The sequence below is a fragment of the Peromyscus leucopus genome, chromosome 8a (assembly GCF_004664715.2).
Source record: "Peromyscus leucopus breed LL Stock chromosome 8a, UCI_PerLeu_2.1, whole genome shotgun sequence".
NCBI classification, from domain to species: domain Eukaryota; kingdom Metazoa; phylum Chordata; class Mammalia; order Rodentia; family Cricetidae; genus Peromyscus; species Peromyscus leucopus.
Window position 1 is genome coordinate 33,608,937 of NC_051085.1, and position 21,608 is coordinate 33,630,544.

General features: G+C 40.8%; 1 protein-coding gene across 1 annotated transcript; it reads right to left on the reverse strand.

Moving 5' to 3' along the window:
- Window positions 1-8,651: 8,651 nt before the first annotated feature.
- LOC114686541 (60S ribosomal protein L26-like) lies at window positions 8,652-9,076 on the reverse strand. The gene has a single exon (XM_037200330.1). The coding sequence runs from the start codon at window positions 9,008-9,010 to the stop codon at window positions 8,669-8,671; it is 342 nt and encodes a 113-aa protein (XP_037056225.1). The 5' UTR covers window positions 9,011-9,076; the 3' UTR covers window positions 8,652-8,668.
- Between the last annotated feature and the right edge of the window lie 12,532 nt (window positions 9,077-21,608).

A 21,608-nucleotide genomic window follows, 5' to 3' on the forward strand; every position in this document is an offset into this window, starting at 1 on the left:
TATTCTTCCAAGCATAGAACAGTGTTCTGCTTTGGGGGCGATGAGTCTGCCAGTTATAGGAGCTTTACATACCTACACACCAGTTGGAATGGAGACCATGTCATTGAATTCCACCAGATGGCCACAAAATACTACAGACAGGAAAGACTTAGTAAACAGAATAATTAATAGCTAATTGGGATAACAAAAAGGACAACAGTTCAGAAATGCATAGCCATTGAAAGCCATAGCTCCTTGAATCATTCCAAGTCTGCTCAGGCTGTTTATTGTACCACCTGAAGTATCCTTACGAGTAACATCAGATCTGGAGCTTGGACATTAAGAAAAAATTGGAAGTTTTTCCATTTGTTCCAAATTTATTTGACTGTGAGAACTTTGGTAGTTGTTGTGATGACTCTGTAGTATCAGGAGTCTAGTCTGTACATCACTAAACCACTCAATATCTGTATGTAAATGGACATGGCTGATACCACAGTGTCTAGTATGTGGGACTATTGGGAAAATGATAGCTGCTTTTACTACAAAAAAACCACATGGATCATTCATTATTGCCACACAAGAAATATGTCTCTTTGAAATGCATGTTGTATCTGTTCCAATTATTTCAGCATCTTCAATAATACTTTCCCAGCAAGCAGAATTTACATATATAACTTACCTGACATTTCCCACAAATCAAACTTCATCTACCTGATTATCAATGCCACTCTGTTAACCTTGGCTTACAGAGAAATCCAGTAGAATCGCATGGTAATTCTACACTGTGAATGCTTTCAATGAAGGAGATACACTTTGGCTTTTCTCTCCTGTCTCATGTCTGTTGATGTTTTTCAAAGAATGAAGTATAGGCGTTTTCTGTATCTCTCAGCCTATTGACTTGAGGGTGTTTGATTGAAGACAGAAGGCTCATCAACAAAAACTACAAGCAAGTCACTTTGAAGAGAGATGTCTAGATCTATTCTTGACTCAGTTATAGTTACAGGTCATTTTTTCTCCCGAGCCAGAGAGAAATTTACTATCTGTGTTCATCCTTGGGAGGTGGGGACCTGAGACTTAGGATCAAGAAGGAAGGGCTCAGAAATACGTCTCAAGCCTGCAAATCTCAGGAGACAGAAGTTCACACAAACACATTTATGGTAGGACCCATAAGAACTACAAATAAAATTGCACACTCTTCCACTTGTTCTATGCTTTTGTCTCCTGATGGGCCTGGTAATATTTCTGCAGCCTTTGGTGACAGACCAATAGGGCCACTAGGGTATTGTACTTTATGCCCTTGCTGGTGAGTAATCGTGTAATATGCTTATTAGGTGTTCAGATAAATAGCCAGCTACCCGTACTGCCCAGACGGTTTTAACTTCTAAGTTGTTTCTCTTTGCAGTTTTACTATCTCTACTAGGGTTATAACATCAAAACAGAAGTCATAGAGAATCAAACAGAGAATGATTTCCATGTTCTGGAATTGAGACTGTCCTTCCTATTTATTTCCTTCACTCAAAAGGCTTTGATGAGGGATGTTTTGATGACTGTGCCTCTGAACAGTTGCTGCATCACACAAATGATTGTTCTTCAGCTTTCAAGAGAATTCTGTCACAGTGTCTCACAAGTTCTTTTTACCCAGTTCTAATTACATAGATTGTTATATAAACAGATGTCTGATACACCAAAGTCTACTTCACTTGGGAACTATAATTATTCTGAGTTCATATGCCAGTGGGCTAAAAGAAACCTCTTTTGATATTATCAAGAAACATTTTTATTCAGTCTGAAAGTGTGCATAAAAGGCAGTCATCCATCAGCCTGCCTTGCCTCCATGCTCCAAGGAACAGAGAGAAAGAAAAGGTTCAGAGATAGTGAATGAGAGAGAAAGGCCACTGCAGGTCTCAGCTCCATCCCTAATGGAACTCTTTATCTTGGTTAAATGAATTCTCTCTCTCTCAAGGTACTCATTTCTGTCAATGGTTTCTCTACAACCACAGTAAAGACAATACTATATAATACTATATAGTATATAAAAAGCACTGTTTTATTTGATCTATTTAAAGAAGAGATAAATTTGATGAAGTTTAAGCTATGGTCTTCCACAGGCAAGATGTATGTCAAAGTTGCAGAGCTAACAGTAATTAATGAAGTCAATCATGCATACAAAACTCTTTCTGTGAGTCTGTGCTGCGTATTATGTTCCTGCTTATATGGAATGATAGGAAAGTTTAAGCTAGAGTGCTGCCCCCAAGAGACTTATAGTCTAGTATGAAGGCTGTCATTACTCAACAAAGGACAAAGGTCAGTAATTTTAAATCTTCACCAGTTTATGGCTTGAAAGTGTGAAAGTGTGAGTTTATATATAAATGAATCCTAAATTTAATCTGAATTAATGCGTAGGGTAGAGCAGGTAAAAAGAACATGATTTAGGAAAAATACTTGTATGCTTTGGTATTTTGAAAAAGGCTAACTTGGCTGGAAATTAGACAAGAAGGTATCGGGTGAGATGAGAAAGGGTAGTTGTAGAGAAAACCCTTAGGTGCCATATTTTTTTGTTTTTTTTAAAATCATTTTTTAATGTGTGTGTGTGTGTGTGTGTGTGTGTGTGTGTGTGCATTCATGCAAAGGCTAGAGGTAAAACTTGGCAGTCATTTCTTAGTTTCCATCTCCTTTTTAAAAAACGGGGTCTCTCATGGCACTGGAACTTGCTGTTCGGGCCAGGATACCTTTGTCTCTGTGCCCCCTGAGGTATTTGCAGTATGAACCATTACTCCAGGCTTTTCCATGTTAACGTTTTATTTATCTTGAAAACAACACAAGGATATTATATGTTTTTCAGAAAAGATAATCAAATTTGTATTTCTAAAGCTAAGTACAGCTCCAGTGTAAAGTATTAGATAAGAGGGTCTAAGTGGATAGGATAGGAAATACTTCTCCGTGGGTGCGCAGTCCACAGTCTGTGGTCCATAGAAGGGATGAGTGGAGTCTGAAATAGACTTGGCAATGGAATTTGATAGAAATGGACAGACTTTAAAGGAACTTAGAGGGTCAGATTTAGAGATGAGTGTCCTTAGACACATTTTTTTACAGATGTTTGAACAGAGCCTGCTGGTTACAGCTGCATGTTTTTAGCTTTATTTTGGGGGTCATGAAGTGGTGTGAATAAGAACGGCCCCCATAGACTCATATAGTCACCAGGTAGTGCTACTATTTGAAAGGATTAGAAGGATTAGGAAGTATGGCCTTGTTGGAGGAATTGTGTCTCTATTGGTGGGCTTTGACATTTCAAAAACCATGCCAGGCCCAGTCTCTCTCTCTCTCTCTCTCTCTCTCTCTCTCTCTCTCTCTCTCTCTCTCTCTCTGAATTAGGATGCAGAACTCTCAGTTACTTCTCCAGCACCATGTCTGCCCGTGCGTTGCCATGCTCTCTGCCACGATAATGTACTGAACTCTGAATCTATAAGCAAGCCCCCAATTAAATGTTCTCTTTTGTAAGATCTATGTCTCTTCCCAGCAGCAGAACATGGACTAAAACAGCCTATCCCCTCAGGAATGCACCACTGAAACCACAGTGACCAGCTACACTTGCTCCTCTCTGATCTACGCACCAGTAGATGCTTAGAGACTGACCACACCTAAGTCTCACAAACATTCTCAGCTTCTGGATCTCAACCTTTGGAGATTTTTTTTCCATAGGTATTTCATCATACCATTCTCACTCATCTCAAATTCTTGGATTTGTCTAGTATAGCTTCATGTAGCTTACGCTGGCCTCAAATTCACTATGTAGCTAGGGAGACACTTGACTTTCTGATTATTCTCCCTACATCCATTAAGTGCTACAATTATGGTCACACACCACCATGCCTACCCCCAGCACTCATAATTCACTCCCTTCTCTATCCAAAGTGACCCCTGGAGGCTGCCCTGTCCCATTCTCTGCTAGCCGCCTTATGAGTTCAAATGTTGATCTTCTCTCCTCTGCCTTTCAACTCACTTCTATCAAGCTCCCCACCACTTCAGCAGTGACTATCTCAGGTCTGCTTCCCAGTCATCAGAATGAATTCTAGAATAATCTCACATAGTAATCGGTGATGCAATCTATTTCCTCTTTGGGTTTCACAGACTCTTCTCTCTCTATTTCTCTTATTTTTAATCACTTTCCTTAGGCTTTGTAAACTCTTCATTATACTTTATTTACTGGCTCAAGGTTGGATCCCAAGCAACCTTCCTTTTTTAAATGTGCTAGGAAACCTAGTGCTCTGTTGGTTTTGACTGTCATCCACATGTTAGCATCCTAGCATCCTAGTAATGTGTAGGTCATAGCTGAAATGAGACTTCTAGCCTATTACTCAATCCTCATGGCTAGCACTTAAAAAATACACTATGTAAGTAGTTTACTGAGTTATAGCCAGAAAGCTTTATAGGACTGTCTGTTTCTCTAAGTTATTCAGAAAACCATAAATTCCCCTTTCTTCTTTATATCTTATTCCTAAACACGCTTTCCTAACACTTTCATTTCCCCCAACATTTTGGGCATCCTCACTCTTTCTCTCACATCTGCCCCTTCACCATGTGACTGTTGACCTCTGTCCTGGCTTAAATGTCATGGCCTTTTCCCTTCTTGTCTCCATTCTCCTCCTCTGGGCAGCTGCTGAGATTTACAGCTTGACTGCCTTGGAGGTTTTCTTTTTTTTTCTATTAAACTCTTAATAAAAGTGTTCTTGGATATAAAAAAAGTGATGAACCAGATACTTGCATTGAATTCCAAAAAAACCCAGTAAAAAGTAAAAGTCAGAAATTTTCACTTTGTATATTGAAGTAATTAGTTATATGAAATACTTATCACAAGATGTAGTCAATTGATTGTAGGCAACTATGGCTTGAGGATATTGTAGACAGAATCCAGCCATTAACTTAAGCAGAGAGTTGGTGATTTCCCGTGTGGACATGGCAAGTACAAGCATTTGCTTTATATATTAATCCCTCTGAACAATTCCTTGATGTATTATGTCCATATATTTATACACATAAAAACATCAGATAATTTATTGTTCTATAATCACACAGTAGACCTGGGGCTTGCAGTATTATTTTCCAATTCCAAACCTTACTGCTTTCACATGAGAATTATTGATTCTTCCATGTGCAAAAATGCTGTTTCATCAACAGGATGGTTATCTTTTTGGAAATGATAACAATAAATGATTTTTAAAAATCTGTTAGAATTCACCACTCTGTCAACTTCAGGGATAGACTGGGTTTCAAGTGGGATTAATTCTCTTAAAAGAGCTGGGTACAAAATCATTCTGATAATTTCTAAGATTTCAACAATAATTAATGCATTTTTGAGGTCTGAAACTTAAGTGTGACTCAATAGTAGTTTGTGAGACTAAACAGTCATAACCTAAACAGTTATCCAAATACCAGATCATCATAGAGCCAAGCAAAACTTGTCATTTAGAACTCTTATAAGCATTTTTTAGCTGTTCCTGATCAGGGATGCATTACTTTGATGACTTTGGAAGGGACCAAGATGTTAATCTACATTAGTTACTATTTTGCTTCTATGACAAAATGTTTGATAGGAGAAACTTAAGGATTTATTTTATTTTATAACTTCAATCCATCACAAAAAAAAGCTTGGTGGGATACATGGACACAGGAGATTGTAGGATAGCTTGTTCACATCATGACAGATCAGGAAGCAGGAATCTTGGGTCAGAACCACAGGCAGATATCAAGTTCAAGATCGACCCTTCAGGACCCACTTCTTTAACGTTAAAACCAGGTTCCAAAGTCTCCACAGTCTCCTACAACAGCATGACCAGCTTTGGACCAGGACTTCAAATGAATGAACTCATGGGCAACATTTCACACTCCAAGTATAGCACCATCTCAAAACTGAAGCCCACCAGTAGATCACAAAACTGGCATTCAATACATTAGAATTATTTTTAAATTTTTACCTTTTAGTAGACCGATTCTTCTCATTATGAATCCGTTTAGTGTTTCTAGTTCATCCATTTAGATTTTTGCAGCCCAGAAGTGGAAAATCACTGCTGTTACAGTAGATCCTATGGTGTAGATGTGGGAGGTAAGGATACTGAAGATGAAGGCTTGATAATGGCATCAGCAAGAATGAAATGGCAGTTAAGTTAGCTACAAAGCAGAGAAAGGAAGACATTAACACTGTCAAGACTGTATGGAAATATATGTTGTTTACCGTTACAACTTGTTTCTGACTAGTGTGTAGCTTCTTTCTTTTTTTTCTGGAGTTCTGAGCCAAAGTTACCTTGAAATGTGATCCACTATAATCATGGATGGCCCACTTTCTTACCAGGGTGCAGTCCTCTTAGAGAAGAATGAACTCATACCAATGGTGATCATGTAGTCTTTAGTTGGAATGATGATTGATCATTCTTCTACTTCCTTAAATTCCAACCTCAGAAAACCAAACCAAATAGAGCAGCAAAAATGAATAAACAGTGACAGCATCTTTCTTTAGTTTCCAGCTTTGTTTAAATGGAGACAAAACCCAAATCACTAAATTTTGTTCAATGACGATGTTGACACTTTCTTCTAATGACACTCAACTAAAAACTAAGTGGGACATCAATATTCCTTGAGAGCCGAGTAGTGCTGGAATCATTCAAACAGATTAGATCCCACCTTATTCATTGTAGGTGTGGTGTATGTTTAGGGCATGTGCACACGAGTGTAGAGGTCCGAGTTTGACATTGCGTGTCTTCCACTATCAATCTCCACTTTGTCTTTTGAGAAAGCATGTTTGACTGAACCTAGGACTTGCCAATGGCTAGACTAGTTGGCCAGCAAGCTCTGGGGATCCTCCTGTCTCCACCCACTCAGCAGTATGGTAACAGACGCTCACAACCACATCTGGCTTTCACATGGGTGCTATGGATCTAAACTCTGACATTTGTGCTTGTGTGGTGGGTGCTTTACAGATCGAGTCTTCATCCATGCCCCAGACCACAAGCAACTATGTTTAACCAAATAATATCCACATCTGCTTTCTCCTTAAGAGACAGGGTTAAGACAAGGACCCTTCACGTTTAGTGATGCTGCTTTGGCATTTACTTAAGGGAGTAGAAGAAATCGATGAACTTATGTTTTTCCACTTATTCTTCTAATTATCATTGAGCTGGTCTTGTGCCAATATATAAGAAATAGGTAAGGATTATGTTAGTTAAGAGAATGGAAGATTCCCAAGGTGTGTATCAAAAGAGAAAACAGTTTTATGTCTCATGAAGCTTTCCATGCACCAGATAACTCATTCAGAATTTCCTTTTCACACTTGCCCTTGAAGCTGTTCTTAAAACCACAGCAAAAGCAAGAAAGAATGGCTATAATTCAAGACATAAATAATCAACACAGTGAAACAAACCAGATGAGTGAGTGACAAATGGAATGCTGGAAGCAGACTGTAATGTCTAATGCTGATCTAAAGCTTAAAAAAAAAACCTCACAAAGCAAAATGGGTTCTCCTCGCATTGTCTGTCATGTAGCGCCAGCAAATTTCTGCTTTAAATAGCCAAATGTCAGTGGTTTGTTTTTCACCCCCAGAATAATGCCTTTCCCCAAGAGCTTGACTGCTTTAATGCCTTGCATTGGCAAATGGGCCAGAGCTCCTCATTTCTCACAAGTAAACATTTCATGGAGTGCTTTTTTCATTGTACAGTGGCAATAATTACCTTTATTTAAATAAATAGAGGCTCTTTATTGGTATTCATAAGCCAGAATCCATGACCAAGCAAAGCAAAGACTATTACCTTCTAATAGTCTTTATTGTCAATTGTACATTTAAATGAAAAATAGATGAAAGAATTCTAGTTTTAAAAAGTCAGATATTGTAAATAGCATCAGTGATTACTATATTTACCATGTAGAAGACATTTTTAGCTTCATTACAAACTATTTTTTTTCAAATTGATTTCTTTTAAACATCGGTATTGAAGCTGAGAAGATGGCTGAATGACATTTGGCTAAATAATGATATTTATTATTATTACCCCAGCTAATAGTGCTACTTGAAGTCACAGTAAATCTAAAATTATCACTTGTAAATTTTGTGCTGCGCTGTTTCCCAGGAGAAAATGGAAATGTGCACACATAAAACACAGGGACTCTGCCAGTTGGATGTTTACAGCTCCCCAGAGTAAAGCAGATGAGAAACATCCCATCGGTTTCTTATAGTGTCTTCCCACACACAGAGTGTGCATTCTCCTGTTGAGTCAGGCATAGGATTAGCCTCTGGGTGCTGTTTGATTGTCTCAGTGACTGACCATGTGTGTTTCTTACTTGTATATTCATTCAAATCTATGGCTTATGGGCTGATTGGATTATTCCTGTAGAACCTAGATCATTGGGCTTATTTCAGTGTAGAAAATGTACATATATATACATTTTCAGACACATCCTGTCAGAAAAGTAATGGATCTTAATTTTAGTGCTGACACTTTGTATTGCTGTCGAGATGTAATTCATTATTAAAAAACTTTGTGTTTACTTGTTTTAAATAAGATAAGTAATGAAAATTTTTTGGTCTGAGTTTATCAGATGTTACTGGACTGGACATTGTTACTATATAATGGAGTTTTTATCTGAATCTTTTTTTTTTTGACTATTTAAGCAGTCTTTAATGAAAGCTGTGTAGGTCACACCCCTACTCCTGCATCTTCTCAATCATTTCTTCCTTGTATTTGCCCTTCTCCTTTCCAACTTGTCGAGACTTGGCTTTCCTTTCCAGGATCTTTTTGCGGTCTTTGTCCAGCTTTAGCCTGGTGATAACCACCTTGCTGGGGTGGATGCCCACGTGGACGGTGGTCCCGTTAGCCTTTTCTCGCTGTACTTGTTCGATGTATTTCTTCCTGTACACTTGGACCACTTTGCCAATCTGCTGGCCTTTGTAGTGTCCTCGGACAACCTGAACTTCATCGTCCTTTCCAATGGGCATAGACCGAACATTGTACTTCTGCCTCAGCTCTTTGGAAAGGGGGGAAGACATGATCTTCCTCCGAATGTGAGAAGGTGCATTGAAATGCCGGTTGCGGTTCTTGCTTCAGTCAGAAGTCACAAAGGGATTTCTACCTCTACCCCTCCTCTACCCCTCCTCTACCCCTCCTCTACCCCTCCTCTACCCCTCCTCTACCCCTCCTCTACCCCTCCTCTACCCCTCCTCTACCCCTCCTCTACCCCTCCTCTACCCCTCCTCTACCCCTCCTCTACCTCTCTACCTCTACCCTCCTGTCTGGGAACTGAACTCAGGACCTCTAGACTAGCATTAAATGCTCTTAACCCCTGAGCTATTTCTCCTCCTGTTCTTCTTGTTAGTCTTTCTTGATCTTCTCTCTTCAGCCCAGGTTTCTCCTATTTACTCTCTCTGCCTGCCAGACACACCCATTCTTTCTCTGCCTACCTATTGGCCCTTCAGCTCTTTACTCATCAGGTGCTTAAGCTGGCAGAGACAAACAGATGCAGCACATCTTTACATAATTAAACACACATCCTTGCATCATTAAGCAAATGCTGCATGAACAAAGGTAACATGCTTTTAAACAGTTAAAAGTAATAGTCTGTAGCATAAACAAATGTAAATACATTTTTGCGTAGTTAAAATAATATTCTGCAACAGTCATTTTGTGATGTGATTTGCAAATATATATGCATAGGCACATAAAATAGGATTTAAATCTATGTAAAACCAAAGCCACAGTTTCAGACGCTCCATTGCAAGAGAAGTGCAAACCATCTACCAAAATCTTAGCAGAGGTCATGTGGGGGAGGAGAATTATTAGTGATTTTCTTTTTTTTCCCCCCTCACATTTTCCACATTGTCTATACAGAAGCTTATTAATAGTTATTCTTCTGAGGTGAGCCTTGTCTAACCTTTCCAGCCCCCTACAAAAAAGGTCTGTGTCTGGGTGCTAAGCTTTAATCATATACTATACAGAGGTACAGGAGGAGGGGGAGAAGGAAGGGGAGGATAAGGTTGAGGGGGAGCAGGAGAAGGGGGAGGAAAGACGGCAGAATTGGAAGAGGAGGAGGGGGAGCTGAGCGAGGAGGAGGTGGGGAGATGGGGGAGGAGGGGAGCGGCAGCAGCAGCAGTGTGTCTTCCACTTGTGATCCCCGCACTGAGGAGGTAGTGACAGGCAGATCCCTGGAGCCTGCTGGCCAGTGTGACTAGCCTACTTGGTGACTTATAGGCCAGCAAGAGACCCTGACAGAAGAGAGAAAGGAAGGGAAGGAATGAGGGAGGCAGGGAGGGAGTGAGGGAGAGAGGGCTGAGAGGGGAAGAAATGTAAGGGAGGAAAGAAGGGAAGGGAAGGGTGGAGGAAGGTTGGATGACACCTCAAGACTGACATGTGACATCTGAGGCATTCCTCTGGTCTCTGTGAGCACTCACACACATGCACACTCACACACATGCACACTCACACATATGCACACTCACACATCTGCATACTCACACACATGCACACTCACACACATGCACACTCACACATATGCACACACTCACACATATGCACACTCACACATATGCACACCTACACAGGCACAATCATGAACACATGGACATACAAAAGAGACTTGCTTTGACTCCAGTTAGAATATAGAGCTCCTTCCCATAGAAACCCATTAGTTCGTGGCTCCGTGGGGAAGGACTACCAGTGGATGGGATGCTCCCCCTGGGAAAGCAGCCTGGCCTCCTTGCTGTCTGCGTTCCGCCCACAGGGTGACTGGAACTGAGCAAGCAGAGCAGGTCTTTAGATCTTGACATTCAGACCATCAGGTATTCCGGTGTCACAGAGCTGCCACCTAGCCACATTCTGATTGTCACATCAGCCCTGCATAGCCACCATCTTGACAGGCATGGGAGACAGGACTCAGAGGGGTGACTTGGAAGGTTATGCTGCTAGTGAGTGATGGTTCTACATCATGGATCAAATGTGTGTGACTCTGCCAAGCCATGTTTGGGCCAAGCTCAATGATTTGGGCCAAGTTAGGGTCCCTTCTTCCTGAATGCCCATCATTCTGATGCAAAGCATAGACTGTAAACAGACCGGGCAGATGCACCTTCTCAGCTCTGGGCGAGGTCCCTGGCAACAGCTGCATACTTACTGGATACAGAGGCAGTCCCAGGCCACCGCTGGAGCAAGGCCACGGGACAATCGGAAGGTAATCCCTGCTGGGTGACTCAGATGGCACAATTCCATGTTGACTTTCCAAGTCAAGCTGTGCCAATCTGAGGCATGAGCACCAACACCCTTAGATCCTTCTTGCCTGTGTCTTACCTCAGCAAGGAGAGCTGGGAGGGGCTCAGGTTGTACCAGAGTTGGTAGACTGCATGCCTGGCATTCTTAAAGCCCTGGGTTTGATTCTCAGCGCTTCAAAAATCAGGTGCAGTGGTACACACTTGTTATTCCGGGGTTTGAGAGAGGGAAACCACAGGGTCAACGTTCAACAGCATTCTCTGCACATAGTGACTTTGAGGCCAGCCTGGGAGGCATGAGATCCTGTCTGGGGGAGGAAAAGGTGGAAGGAAATAGCTGAGTAGGTAAGAAAGCTTCCTATGCAAGCCTGGGGGTCTGAGTTCAAATCCCAGCACTCACAAAAAAGGCCAGGCTTGGCTCTATGTGCCTGTAATGACAGCATTAGGGAACAGAGACTGACAGGTCCTGGGAGTTGACAGGCTGGCCAGCCTAGCTGTGACAGACAGAGAAAGAGGCAACTTGAGTAAGAATTTAATTCACTTCTGGTACTGAGGAAAGCCTTCCAAGAGATGGTTGTTATGACAACAATCATGTCACCCTCCACCAGGGAGACATTTTGAAGTTAAACTGGGACCATAAGAGAAGATTACCCAGGTGTTCTTGTGAGACACATTTTGGTGTCCACACACCCGCCGGCAGGCGTGGGCCCAGTGCGAGCAGGCTGCCCTGCCTCTCTGTGGAAGCCCAAAGCACCAACCGCATCCAGGCAACAAAGCTGCCACTCAGACTCAGTGTTACGATGACACAACGTCACCCATCCTTTCTGTCATCTTCTGGACTCAATTTCCCCATTAGCTCCTGCTTGGAGTCATCAGTGAGAAGTCGCTGTTACCAAACACATTGTGCTGGGGTCAGATTCAACATAAGAGGCAGCAGGGAGCCCCTGAGTCCTGTTCTAAGAAGGAATTGCATAGCAATTCCTTGAGGCAGGTAGGTCTAGTACTAGCACGTCCACTTGACAGGTGAAGAAACTGAGACCAAGAAGGGCAGGTGGCTGCCTGGTGATCCATCACTATTATATGTAAACAGATGTTTTCCTGTCCTGGCTGCCTGCTCCCTGTCTTGACAGATACTTCCAAATTACCACACAGAGACTTAGTATTATTTATACATGCTTGGACAATAGCTCAGGCTTGTTACTAGCTAACTCCTACACTTAAATTAACCCATATTTCTATTTAGCCTTTGCCACGTGGCTCATGGCCTGCTACCTCATTTTCCACATGTCCTGCTTGTTCAGCAGCTGGCTGGCATCTCTTCTGACTCCGCCCTCCTCACCATTCTCAGTTTGGCTTTCCCACCTAACTTCCTGCTCAGCTACCAGAATGTCAGCCTTTTATTAACCAATGAGAGTAACACATATTCATAGTGTCCAGAAGGATTGTTCCTCAGCAATTGCATATTGCTAGCAACACTGAATCTCAAGCCTGTAGAGTCCTAGATCCTGATGCCTTCTTCCTCTGGCTAAGGATTCTTTCCTGAAAGACACCAGAATGTGGGGTTTGGGACCATGGGATGGTGGGTGGTACAACCTGCCTCAAATAACAGCAGTGAGGGTGACAAGTCAAGACAGACACCCCCCTCCCCCACCCCATGAGACCCACTGCATAACCAGTGGTGTGTGTGGGGGAGCAAACAATGAAAATGCAGGTCCCCATGTTCAGGCATCAAGAACATGAAGACAAAGACTATGGGGGCTGAGGGGTGACTACTCAAACATGAGGACCTGAGCTCAGGTCTCCAGCACCCACATAAAAGCCAAGCCAGAGGCTTACCTCTGCAACCCCAATGCCGGAGGGGTGGGGGGACAGGTGGATTCTGGAGGCTCACTGGCCAGGCAGTCTAACCTAAATGGTGAAGTCTAGTGAGAGACTTTGTCTCAATATAGAAGGCAGAGGGTAATTGAGAAAGACATCGGACACCAACCTCTAGCTTCCACACACATGTATGAGCACACACATCACACATGTACCACACTCACAAAAGATAGTGACAGACAAGTTCTAAGTGAGCTCTGGCCTTTCTAAGTATGGCTCCCAGGGTGGCTGCAGAGGGTCACACCCCTCTAAGGACAGCCCTGGCTCTGATCCCCGATCCACAGAGGTCTAGCGCTCATGCATTGCAGAGAAACTCTGCTCTCTAGCTCTGACAAGAAGTGGCTTCTCTTGGCTAGGCTCCAAGCCTGCCCTGATGCCAGCCTCCAGCACCCGCCCCCTCCAGCACCCGCCCCCTCCAGCACCCTCTCCCCATCTCCTGGGCAAGCTGACCTAGCACCCTGCACCGCTTTCTGCTTTGCAGATCTGTCCTCTCCTGGCTCACACTGCAGCTGCCTTCTTTGCTGAGAAGCCCAGTCTTTTCAGCCCAGCTTCAACTGCCCTGAGACACACCCCCATTGAGTCATGACACCAGGATGGAAACATCTTGAGGTTGAGGTGTTCTTTGGTTGGGGTATTGAGGGGTTTTCTAAGAAAAGTCCTAAATTCAAAAGTCATAAAGAAAGAAGTTGTTATATTTATCTACATAAAAAAAGAACCACAGCTATCAGTGACAAACTGGGAGACATGTGTTACATGTGAGACAAAGCAAATGCTAGTCTTTCTGATTTGTAAAAGGGCCGTGTATTACGAAACAGGAAAAGCACTCAGCAGTTAACTTACTAAACATCGTGCAAAGATTAGCAGAGAAGATGTTTAACCTCATTAGGAAGCAGCGAGGTAGAAATGAACAGAAAATGATATTTCTTATTAGGGCAGCAACAATTACAAAGCTTGATATTCACAGTAGGTACAAGGAAGTTTAAAAAACACACACACTGTGTGTGTGTGTGTGTGTGTGTGTGTGTGTGTGTGTGTGTGTGTGTGAGAGAGAGAGAGAGAGAGAGAGAGAGAGAGAGAGAGAGAGAGAGAGAGAGAGAGAGAGAGAGCACAATATGTATAAAAGTTTCCCAGACTTTGGGAGAGAAGGTTTTAGCAAAATTTTTTTTCAAAGTAGGTAGCCCTGTGTAGCCCTGGCTGTCCTGGAACTCACTCTAGAGACCAAGTTGGCCTCAAACTCAGAGATCTACCTGCCTCTGTCTGCTGAGTACTGAGAATTATAGGTATGGGCCACCACCACACAGCAGTTTCAGTAAAATTTAATCTGCATAGTCTTTACCCAGGGATTCTGCCTTCAAATATCTTTTCTAGGAGATAATTTCCATTTTCCTAAAGATGCAATGAAAATCTGGAATCTACATTCATGTGTACCAGAGCAGCAACTTGAACTCCAGTGTATTTGTCCTGTAGAATAGCTACATACAACACTCATATAGTCATTATACACCAGTATAGAAAGATCCCTAATATGTATTATGACATGAAAAAAACTTAGATTGTTGATGCTAAGTGTATAATTACGTCCTTTAGGCAAAGAATGTAATTAAAATTATATGTATTCACGTATCTATGTACATTCATGTGTGGAAAGTGATATAGGTGCTTCAACAACTGCCCTTTAACCCCGATTACTTACGAAGACAGGGCTGAGAGTCAGGTGTGTTTTTACTAGAAATAAAACTCAATCACTCATTTTTACTTGACTTGTAAAAGATTTATTTCATTTCAAATTCTGCACATATGTCTGTGTCTGTTTAAGTATATGTGCATCTGAGTGAATCCTAGGTGAGTGAGGACATCAGAGGAAGGCTCTGGATTCCCAGAGTTGGAGTCACAGGTGGCTGTGATGGTGCTGACGACCAAACTAGATCCCTCTGAAGAACCGTATGTGTTTTCAACCTCTGAGACACCTCTCCAATCCCTGAGATTAAAGTTTTAAATATGAGTTTAAAATAATTTAAAATAAACCAAAATAGCTAATGTATAAGCAGAACATACAGCTCAATGTCTGGAGAGAAATCTTGGTGCTAAACCACACCATGGCTTAGCTGGCCATTCTCTGTATTTACCTACTTGAGCTGCATTTGAGGTAAAAACAAAGTATTCTGCAAGCTACTGATGAGAGTAGATTAAGGAACCAAAACACTTCTTTCATTGTCTCTTAGGAAGATAGGCTGACATAGTGCTAGTATTTGTGGGTGATCAAGAGAAGAGAGGCTTTGGGGTGTCAAGACAGTAATTTACTGGGTTCTGGTTGCTTGCACTGTTATTCTCACCTCTCCCCAAATTTCAGTGAACATCTGTTGGGGTCATAGCTGAACTGAATACCAGACTATATTTTAATTTATGAGTAAGAAGCATTGCTTTTACTTAGTCACTAAAGGTAGGTGCACCATACAATGTTTGTTATAAAAATGCTTATGAATGAGTAAGCTATAAATTGCTAGACTTTGGAGCATTGATCAAAGTTAGAATCTCCTTCCTGGAAAAATATACTTATATCTAAAGTTTATTTTGCAATTACTCCAGTAGATCTCCTGCTTGATTTCATGCACAGAGGGAAAGGTGTACTTGCTGCAAGTGTTTAATGCTATCATTTTCAGTAATCTCAACCCTAACTGAACACACACACAAATCCTTTTATATAGTTTCAAGAACCACTCTCAGATCAACATTGTCTCTTTTCTCTCATTCACTGTTGTCTGAAAGAGCTAAAATAGAAGACAGGAATTCTTGCAACATAGTTAACAAATATATATTAAACAACACACATTTGTTGGTCGGCATTTATTGTGTGTGTGTTTGTGTGTGGCATATATGCATAAGTGAGTGTACATGCAAGTGTTTTTGTGTGTATATGTGTGCTTCTGGAGGTCAGATGTCCATGTTATGTGTCTTCCTCAAAACCTTTCCACTTCAGTTTTTCGACAGGGTATCTCACTGAACCTGGAGATCGCTGTTTTCTCTAGGCTGTCCATAGAAATTCATTGTTCCTGCCTTCCCAGTCATAGGATTACAGGCACACATAGCTTCCATTGGCTTTTTATGAACATGCTGGATGTTTGAACTCAAATACTCATGCCTGCATGGCAAGTCCTTTACCAACTGAGACATCGTCCCTGGGTTTGTACACTAACAACAATTGATGCATTCTTGATATATGCTAGTGCCAAGCACTTTTCTAACTTCAAAGAAACAGAGCAAAAGGAAACTTGTCCATGGTCCCATAGCTAATAGGTTGTAGGGCAAGAATGCAAAGCAAGGTGCCTGGGTTTCTGAGTACTATGCTAAGTGGGAATGTTCTATCTCAGGTCTTTTATGGACCCATATCCTGGCTTATGGGGCTGAAGAGCTTTCCAGGAAGGTTTGTTGTGGATGACTTCTTCTTTGTCCTTGAATGTTGTCCTTCTGAGGGGCCTTTTCTCAGGAACTGTACATGCTCACTCTGGATGGGTGGTGACCACACTGTCTTCAAAGCCCGAAGTCTGTGCTGCATGTGAGAGAAAACATTTTTGTTTTTGTACACACCACCATTTCTGCTTGCTCTGCTTCATTGACTTTTTTTTTTATTTATCTGTCCTTTCTTTCCTCCAAAAGGCCCCTTTCAAACTCTTCAGGAGGCCTTCTCTCTTCAGACAATTAACAGCTCTTTCCCTGTGAAACTGTACACAACATATGGCACTGGGATTCAGGTTGATGCTTAACCACTAGATTTCACTGTGGTGTTACGCAGGAATGGAGCATGATCCAGGAAGGTCAGAAACTGTGCTGTGCTTCCCTCCACCCTATATCCTCCCTTTCGTTCACTGCTTTTCTCTTAAGCTGCTGATACAAAAACGGAGCTGATGCCTTTGAAAACTCTTCTCCAAATGCACCAACCTTTCAACTGCCTCCTGTTTCAGGCTCCTTCTCCAATCCCATCTGTACAGATGGAGGTGCATTCCCATCACAGTCACAGCCATTCATCTCCCCTTTCAATCAAGTCCAAATGCCGAGGCTTCTGCAGAACTGACTTAATGCCTATGATTTCTGTTCAAACGCTTAAATTAGGCAGAGATATTTCTTTAGGCTAGAAACATCTCCCAATTTCGTAAATAGACCCAGCTCCCACTTTAAAAGAAAGAGCATAGTTGATAAGCTTTGGGAACTGGAGAGCAAGTTAAATATATTCCCCTCTTTGGTTGATGATGGAGAGGATTGGTGAGGAAGGGGGCCATATTTCAGTCAGAATCTCTGATTGCTAGATAGAAAGGCCACAGAATTTAGAATAAAACCCACTAATTACCTTTTTTGCATTAATATTTTATGTTTATATGTGCCTGTTGAACATTTGATGTGCTAAGTCTACACAAAATTTAGGGCCTTTTTTTGATATGATGTCTAGATTTGACTTGTGAAAGTTAAGCCAATAAAATTGATTATATTAGTGACTTGTCAGAGAAAATATTAGTTCTATTACATGATGAAATACTTCTTCCTCTTGTCCTTTTTTTTTTGGTTTTTGGAGACAGGGTTTCTCTGTGTAGTTTTGTGCTTTTTCTGGAACTCACTTTGTAGACCAGGCTGGCCTTGAACTCACAGAGATCTGCCTGCTTCTGCCTCCCGAGTGCTGGGATTAAAGGCGTGTGCCACCACTGCCTGGCCTTCCTCTTGTTCTTAATGCTTAAATTTTTTAACCATTCCCCCCCCCCCAAGAACCCAGGGAGCATACTTAAAAATTCCAGTTTTATAAGTAATCTATAGTCACCAACAGTCATGAGTGTTTGCCCACCTTGCCCTCTTCTTGTATCTGTTTTTCATCTTCCCTTTCACACCTGAATGCTGGAAGATAGGGAGGAAAAAAAGGAAGGGAGATAGGAAGGAAGTGAGGAATAAAAGATTAAAGAGTTAAATGGAAGAACACACAACACACTGTTACACAAATATTTTACTGATTTATTTTTAGTATTCTTAATTTTATGTATATGTGTGGGGGAGGGTATATGCACCTGTGGACTCCTCCCTAGGCTGTAGTTACAGGCAGTTGTGAGCTGTCCAGTATCCATGCTGGACTTTGAACTCAGGTCCTCTTAAAGAACAAAACCAGTATATACTCTTAACCATTGAGACTTCTCTCCAGCCCTCATGCATAAATTTTTGTTTTCTTTATATATATTTAAATTTAAATTATTTTTAAATTTTAGTATATAAGTACTATATTTACATTATTTCTACTCCTCCTTCTTTCCCTTCCAGCTCCTTCTATGTCCCCCACCCCTTCCAAAGTTCACAACCTGTTGTTCTTTTTAAATGAACACACATACACACACAACATGAACATACAAATATAACTTGCAGAGTCCATTAAGTGTTGCTCCTATGTGTATGCCTTTAGAGTTGACCACTTGTTGTTGAGTAATTGATTTATTATTATTATTATTATTATTATTATTATATTTTCAGTTTTTGTAGAAGAATAAATCTCCCTCACTCAGTAGCCATTGACTGCCTATAGATCATCATCTAGTGTTCCTTGAGTCCAGTTAGACAGCTTGGTTAACTCCAAGATATAAATACCAATGTTGTTCACCCATGGTCATAGTTTGCCTAGTTATTTATTGCTGTGGTTTGTAGTCTTTTCAGCTGGATAGGACTATTAATTGCTTTTCTTATTTTGCAGCTGGCATCACAACTTCAGCTACCAGGAGAGAGATTCCTCAGGGAGCAGGCTTCCAAGTCACTTCCAAATCAGTTTCTTCAAGTCCCGTGTCTGAAACGTGGACTGTCTTCAGCAATAGGGTCTTACCTTCAAGCTCTGTGAGGCAACCAAGCACAATGTCAATCCCTATACTGTCTGAGAGTCTCTTGGATTCCCCCGACCAACAACTCAAGTAAGATGTTCATTCCCAGTGCTGGGGTTTTCTCAGCCTTTCTATGACCCTTGAAAGGAACGCTACCACTCCAAGTAGTATAACTTTATTTCAAATATACATGTATATGTATACACATGGGTACATATGTATATATGTATTTTAAAATACACATAAAATAATGTTTCCCTTTGACCTTTTCAAAATTCTTAGTGTTATTTATTCCCCCTCCCTCCCTCTCCTTCTGTCTTTTGTATTGCTCTCTCTCTCTTTCTCTCTCTCTCTTTTCCCAGTTAATGTTCTCTTCCTCACTTTTCCATTGCCCCCTTCATAGTACCTATGTCCTACTATCTGCCTCTTTAGAACCCTCCTCTCCATTGTCCCTTTTAGCTTTCCTAGTTTCTAAGATTTCTCTAGGTTATATACTCCTGTATAAATATTCAGAGCTAAGATCCACAGATAGTAGGGAGCATATGGCACTTGTCTCTCTGGGTCTAGGTTACCTCATTCAATATATTTTCTATGCATTTACTGAAACCATCATGCTTCCATTTTTTTTTTTTTTTTTTTTTTTTTTTTTTTTACAGCCAACTAGATTTCCATTCATCAGTGGAAGGCCATTTAGGTTGTTTCCACTTCCTGGCTATTGTGAGTAGAGTAGCAATGAATATGGCTGAGAAAGTATCTGTGGAATAAGATTTTGAGTCCTTGCCAAAGCCAGTTAAATACACAACATCAACAACAACAACAACAACAAAATAATAATACTATAGGTAAATAAATATCTTTGATGTACATAGATGCAATAATCCTCAATAAAATACTTGCAAACTGAACACACACACACACACACACACACACACACACACACAACCAGCAACCACGATCATGATCAAGCTGGATTTATCCTAGAAATGATGAGATAGTTCAACATATGTAAATTAATAAATGTAAGAAATCATATAAAAAAACTAAAGACAAAAATTATGTGATTATCTCAATAGATACAGAAGAGGCATAAGACAAACTCCAGTAAGCCATCATGATAAAAGTCTTAGAGAGAGTAGAATTGGAGAGAACACACATCAACACAATAAAGGGTGTATATGACAATCCCACAGCTAACATCATCCTAAATACAGAAAAACTAGAAGCAATCTCGTTAAAATCAGGAGCAAGACAAAACTGTCTCGTCTACAAGCTCCTTTTCAATACTCTGTTCGAAGCATTACCTTCGAAGAGAAGGAAATGAAAGGGATACAAGATGGAAAAGAAGTCAAATTACCCCTATTTTCCAATGTTATATTGTCCATGAGATCCCCAAAATCCCACCAGAAAACTTCCAAAAAGGGTGAATACATTCAACAAAGATATGTGAAACAAATCAACTTACAAAAAATCAGTAGCCTTTCAGTGTGCCAATAACAAACACACCAAAAGGATGTCACGGAAATATGGCCATTCACAGTAACTTCAAAAAAAAGTATCTAGGAATAAATCTCAATAAAGGGGTAAAATACCTCTACAGGGAAACTTTAAATTTCTGAAGAAAGAGATTGAGGAATACAATAGAAGATAAAAATACCTCCCATGCTCATGGATTGACAAAATTAGCATTGTGATAAGGACCATTTTTACCAGAACCAATTTACAGATTTATTGCAATCCTAATCAAAGTCCCCAAGACATTTTTCACTGAAACAGAAAATAAAATGCTGAAATTCACGTGGAACCACAAAAGACTCTGGATAGCCAAATCAATCCTGGGTAAAAAGAACAATTCTGGAGAGATTGCTATTCTTGATTTCAAGCTTTATTAGGGAGCTACAGTAATAAAAATAGCATGGTACTGGGACAAAAAATAGACACAAACATCAATGGGACAAAATAGAAGGCCCCAAAATGAGTGCATGTAACTATAGCCATCTGATATTTGACAGAGATGCCAACAATACAGTTTAGAGAAAAGAGTATTTTCAACAAATGGTTCTGGGAAAACTGGATGCACACATATAGAAGAATGAAATTAGACCCATAACAATCAGCCTGCATAAAAATCAATTAGAAATGGGTCAAAGTCTTCAGAGTGAAATCTGAGATGCTGAAACTGCTAGTACCACATGCAGTGCTTTTTTATACTCCACCTAATTCAGTGCAAGCTATACCAGCATTTTCAAGTATTTTAAGATCTAGATAACGGTCTCTTCCTTGTAGTTAATGAATGGAGAAGACTGTGTTGATGGAGGTTAAGAAAGTTGGCCATGATCACAGAATGGGCTAATGATAAAGTCAGAAATGGACAGCACATCTCTCCCCTACAGGTTTAAGGCTTCCGCTTCATTTCCTATTTATCTTTGAATGAGACTTGACAAATTTAATATAGGTAATATATGCGGTGCAGATTTCAGGATGTACAAAGATCTAGATTGTTTTTTACATTTAGCCAATATTATCCCAACTGCTTAGCTCAAGATGGTATGGACCAGCTCTACTCATCCTCTGAGAGAGGTAGTGTCTTTTGTTATTTTTAGTCTAGGTCTTAGAACTTCCTAATTGTGACTTCTTTTAACACCAGAATGAATATTAGGCTCAAGATACAGAAACATGTT